Source organism: Gavialis gangeticus, unplaced genomic scaffold (assembly GCF_001723915.1).
Source record: "Gavialis gangeticus isolate Ggan-Ray unplaced genomic scaffold, GavGan_comp1, whole genome shotgun sequence".
NCBI lineage: Eukaryota > Metazoa > Chordata > Crocodylia > Gavialidae > Gavialis > Gavialis gangeticus.
Window position 1 is genome coordinate 63,804,500 of NW_017729032.1, and position 6,084 is coordinate 63,810,583.

The following is a 6,084-nucleotide window of genomic DNA, read 5'->3' on the forward strand; positions in this document are numbered from 1 at the left end:
GCTTATACTATACATCAGTAGACTAGCCTGATTTGATGACCTGTTTTCCCCTTGGCCCTAGGGACCCAGCATGACTTTAAAAAAAACAAACCACAAAGATTGAATGGGATAAAATACTATTGATATATTACTTTTTGGTAATATTATTTCACTTCATAAAGTGTGTGTGTGTGTGTGTGTGTGTGTGTGTAAATTGTGTCCAAATGAATTGCTTTTCATTCTGTTTTATAGATTGATGAAGATCCCAGTCTCATTCCTGAAGCCACTCAAGGAGGTACTTACAATTTTGACCCAACAGCCAATCTTCAAACAAAAGAGTTTAATTTTTAAGTTCAGTGCAGTGCAGCTTCTCTGTCCCACAACAATACAAAGCACCACCAGATGGCTACCACGTGAAGAAACAAAAGGCTCCAAGATACACATGCCTCTTTGTTTTGATGCTTCTAAAGCAAGCCATGTATCGGTCACTTTGCAGTTGCCAAAAGTCACTATCACATGGACTGTAAATGCATATGCATGATCTCTTAAACTGTTTTAGAATTCTTTTTAACAGTCCCAACTACCTTTTTTGCCTTTTCTCCCCGGTGCCACATGCTGACAACCTCAATCTGCAGTTTTGTTTAAAATATTCCATAGTGGTGGCACATTGGCTTTCCACGGAAAAGTAGCTTCTTTGGAAAATGGTGCGCTGTGAATCAAGACACTTTGGTATGATGCATACATTTTGGAAGACTGTACAGGGGCACAGTTTAATCTGAGCCTCCATCATTGTCCTCCACAAACATATTTTCATATACTTTATGTGGAAGAATAGATTAAAGCAAGCCAAATGAATTTCATTGGTGAAGCTGAAATAAAAGTAACTTAAAACACTTGGCAATTGATTAAACAGTTAAGTTAACAAAACAAACTACTTCATCTATCAGTAATTGATGTGTGTTCATTAACTGCCTCAGAAACCAGGGTTGGAGAATGAACTGTAGATTTGGACTGGTAAAGCTTTTGCCATTATACCTAATTTTTGAGAACAGCGAGCCCTATTTGACCACTCACTTCAGCCTGTGTGTTCCTGCTGTTTTGAAGTAATCAAATGCTGTGCATGGTATTTTACCCGAGCTACAACCTGTTATGGACTTGAACTTCTGTTTAAGCTGAAAGCAAGAGTCCCTGACTAGAAAAAAATCTGTCCAAAATACGTGCATTAGTTAAAAAGAATCTTGCTTTCAACTTTCAGTAGTCAATATATTTCATTTTAAATTGATAATTGGATAGGGTTGATTTATATTGGGTTTAAACTGTGGAGCTTTCATGTTTACTGTAATTTAGTCTTAAACTATTTTTTACTTAGTAACCAGTGCTTATGATGATGTGGTTGGCAACAAACCAGCAATTATATAGAAGCATCATAAAAGCTTCGTTCTGAGAGTATTGGAAGAGTAATTCAGAAACTAGTCTAAAACTATATTCACATGATTTAAAAAAGCAAACTAGTTGATGTGTGAGACTGTTTGGAAGCTGCAGTTATTCAGCATAAACCTCATGTGCAGCACACATTAAATAACTTTACATGAGCTGGTGATATACAAGGTCATTGCTTTTGGAAAATCGTCCAGCCCAGTTGTTTTCAAAGGGATTTGGTATTGCTGGGGTGAAGACGAATAATGTAAAACTGTAAGCTATCACAAACTGGTTTTGTTGCTGTTGTTTACTGGGTGTAATTTCCCAATGCATTGATGTGAAGGGATAGAAAAGTCTAAACTAATTTAGTTACTGGATGTGGGTTGTATTTACTGTGATGAAGATAAGGACAGATGCCATCAGAGCTTTGTGGATCAGCTGTTTTTTCCACTGATGAACAACACATAGCAGGTGTGCATTCATTAAATATATATCTGCCAAGGTGGAGCCACTTTAAAGAGCGAGTTGTCTTGTATCTTAAACAGATACAAGCGTATGTTTAAACTGCAAGATTTTTACTTGCTAGATAATCTGTTTTAATATAGTGGTTTGGCCTCTGATTATTTATAGGTTTTATAAATTTTAGAATCAATTTCTCTTTAAGGTGGCTCAGATTTTTCAACTCTTGTGCACATAAGATTGAGTTGAAGTTCATTGTGCCTTTTTTCTTTTCCCAAAAGTTGAGTTGAAGCTTCATATGGTAACTGCATCCTAGTCACACACTATAGCCTAAAATCTTAAAACTGTGTGGTGTTCGCTGCAACTAAACAACATGAAGTCAAAGTTAGGTAAGGTCACAAAGTTTTTGCAAATTTAAAGTTGAGTTCCAGCTGATGATGATATTGTGAAACAAAAATTCCCTCTCAACTCAAAAGTTTCAGTATATGCTGTATAGACTGACAGTTGCCCTGTTCAGCCTGCACTCACTGTTGTCCTAGAGATTACATACAAATTGAGATTAAATTACCAGTTTTCCACTACTGTGAAGATTTAATCCTTTTCTTGCACTCAATGCATCACATTAAAATGAACATTGGAGAATTGAGTGAAGTAGGACAAAGTATTTGCTCAGTTCTTTCTGTTGTGACCTTATCAGCTTTTGATTGGGATTGCACCATTTCATAGTTAATAAAGGAAACAAAAGTATATTGCTGCACTTTTAAGTTTTCAGAACAGTGTTTAAAAATTGCATTGTTTTTATTATTTTTTTAAACTATCAGTTAAAATAGACTAAAACGTTCTTTCAAAGAGGCATCTAAATGTGTTCCTAATTTTGTATATGGGCTTAGGTTTTGTAACCAATAAAAAGCTGCTATCAAATACTATAAAAATGCAAGAAGTTATTTTGAAAATTATGAACCTGCTTAGTTTTTTCAAATTGATTCAAGGGTTTTTCTGTCTTTGACCAAATTTTACTTAGTAGAACTCGCATGAGTTTGAAATATGTTACAAAAACAAATAAAAATAAGCTAATGCAGTGATCTCTGAAATTTTGAATACTATTTATAGTATGGAGTTTTTGTACTTGCGATGGAGTTGACTATCCAAGGGAAGAAGAAGAGGAAAGCAAATACTTCTTTTCAAATGCCAATCTCCAGGAATTTTTGAGGAATTTTCTTGTTAGGAAGAAAATAAATGCAATAAATGAAAAACCAATTGATTCTGTCTATTGATAGTCAAATGGCATGAGACGCACATTTATGCTACAGTAGGGAATAAATTATATCACATTGGGAATCAGATTTTTAATTGAATCTCCCTGTAAAACTCCCAAAGACAACTTTTCCAGAGTAGTAGATATTTTAATTCTACCTGCTTATTCAAGACTAACTTTTAAACATAATAGCATTACATTTACAGGTGTATTTTTCCACATTAAATTAATATGAAAGACTAAGGATAAAACTTAAAGAGCAAGAATCCCATACGGAAAAGTCAGGGTTTGTGAGGGCTGAGCCTCCCCATAAGAGACGAGAGCCCATGGCGTGCCCCACACCTTTCTAAGTGGCTCAGGTGGTGGCTCCTTCTGGCTTCCAGCTGCCACTGCCGCAGGCCCCAGCCCAAGAGTCAGAGTGTAATTTGAACCCTGGAAAAAGTGACTTATGCATGTAAGAAGTTTAAGTTCCACTGACTTAATTTTTTAAAAATATAATTCAAGCTGTTACATTGTTTTGGGTGCTTCTGAAAATGTTATCCTAAATCTGTTAGTTGCATAGCAGGTCCTTAATGCAACTTGAATGATACTATAAAAGTATATCATGGAATGTATCCTACTGTAATTTTTTTTAAATTCAGTTTTAGGAATTTGCTAAGCAAAGGAGGGGATTGGTAAGGTGAGGGATTGGTAAACATGTTTTTGAAAACACTAACTTAAAATTGTAAATCTTATTGGACTTTGTCAGGTAGCTCAGGCTTCATATTTGACCTACATAACTATTCTAGTTGAATGTAGAATATTCTCTGGATAGCATATCTATTTTAAAATAGCCATGTGTTCAAAATGGCCTGCTTACTTTTGTGTTCCCTCTGCTATGTTGCAGGTAACACATTTCATGCTTATACTCAGAAATATAAACAAAAGGGACAAATGTGTTAAACTGATTAAACATTTGCAAGATTAAAAGGTGTAGAACTAGTAGCATTGACTATTTTAAGCCAATATTCTAAAACAGTTTGAAATTAGTAAAGGCTGTGTAAATGTTTGCTTATGAAAGTTGCCAAATGGAGAGCTTACAGTATAGCAGATATTTTGGGTTGACTTGCCTTTATAAAACTATTGTTTATTGGGGCTTGTTTATTGTTAAATTATGATAATATTTCAACTGTTGTATTATTTTACATTCTTTTTGATGTTAAGTCTACATGAAGCACTTCAGGTGGATAGGCCTATTTTTTTTTTTTTAATTCTGCTCTGTGGACACATGTATTTTGATAGAGTTTAATTACATGGTTACATTACATTTTGATTTCTTTCAGTGTACAAGTTACCTAGGGGCCTTCCAAGGATAAATGAAAGCTGTGGAGTAAAAGATGCCCTAGGAGGCATGCCTTACTTGTTGCAGGAGTTGAAGTCATGTTACATGAGGCAGGGGATTTCCAGAAGAGAGGATTATCTCGAGATCAAGACACCTGAATATTGTCCTGGAGAATTAGAGTCTCTGCCACAGTTTCTAATATGCTGGACAAGTCACTTAAGCCATTTTTTTTTGAGTCATTGCTAATTGTGTGTTCATTTCAGGTGCCAAGTGTATACTGAGTGCTCACAGATAGAGTTGAAGTTACCAAGCGCAACTCCAGTCAAAGTCCTTTAACAATGCTGACTACTCTGAAAAAATGATCCTAAGGGCTTTCAGTTGGACTTGTAAAATAAGTGGAATTTAGAAAGGAAGCCAAAGAATTTAGACTTTTTCTAACTATGCTTCATTTCTTTGAAATAGAATGAGAATAATACCACCACATAATGAAATAGGAACGTTTAATACGAAGGTTGGTGAAGCACCTCAGTGTTATGAGTAAGAGCATCACTGAGCCACCCTTTCTATAGTCAATAAGGCTAGGGTCTCATGCTCACTGTGGACGATTAAAAAAAAAAACAAAAAAACTACAGTTACCCACTGACTGAATGAGGTCCTGTGGGGGAGAGAAACTGATCATACAAAGATTGTATTGTATTTGCCAATATGGCCTGAATTAAGGTTGCATCTTAATTCTGGCATTTACTAGTTTTAACTTCATGACTTGGCAACCTTAAAAACAATACTAGAAGAATGTTGCACAAAATTAATACTTTTCTTAAAGAGAAAAAAATTACCTCATGGAACTGTATTGATTCCCATCTTAAATCTTCAGCAGGGTTTGTTTCCGTAGCGCAGGTCTCTGCTGGTCAAACAATAGTAGCAGTAGTGGGCTGTTATCCTGTGTGTAGGCCAGTCACTGGAAAAGAAATGAGGTAGTATGCCAGTAGTTTCACATCTGGATTTGAGCCCAGGTGTCTGATTCTCTACATTCATCTGTGGTAAGCAAACAGGAGTATGGTGTACTATTTGTAGATCCTTCTTGTCCCTGTATATCTGGTTCTATATACCATTACTTATAGTTTCATAGTTGGTAGGGTTGGAAAGGACCTGAGCATATCATCAAGTGTGACCCCCTGCCATGGCAGGAAAGAGTACTGGGGTCAAACAACCACGGTAAGGTGTTCATCCAGTCTCCTCTTAAAGACCCCCAGGGTAGGAGCCAGCACCACTTCTCTTGGAGGTTGGTTCCAGATCCTAGCCGCCCTGACTGTGAAGTAGCACCTCCTGATATCTAGTCTGAATCTACCCTCTGCCAGCTTGTGACAGTTATTTCTTGTCACTCCTGGTAGTGCTGGGGGCAACAGGGACTCCCCCAATGTCTGCTGGTCCCCCATGACTAGTTTGTAACAGGCCTCTAGATCCCCCCTCAGACTCCTCTTGTGGAGGCTGAACAGGTTCAGGTCCCGTAGCCTCTCTTCGTAGGGCCTGCCCTGCTGCCCCCAATCATGTGAGTGGCCCTCCTCTGGACCCTCTCCATGCTGTCCACATCCCTCCTAAAGTGCGGTGCTCAGAACTGGACGCAGTACTCCAGCTGCGGCCTGACCAGTGC

General features: G+C 37.3%; 1 protein-coding gene across 1 annotated transcript in view; it reads left to right on the forward strand.

The window, feature by feature from the left end:
* Positions 1–3,110, forward strand: part of KPNA3 (karyopherin subunit alpha 3) — a 130,258-nt gene extending 127,148 nt beyond the window's left edge. Inside the window, exon 18 of the mRNA XM_019524582.1 lies at positions 232–3,110. Coding sequence (XP_019380127.1) covers positions 232–330 — 99 coding nt within the window. The 3' untranslated portion in view covers positions 331–3,110. The remainder of the gene's footprint in view (positions 1–231) is intronic.
* The last annotated feature ends 2,974 nt before the right edge of the window (positions 3,111–6,084 follow it).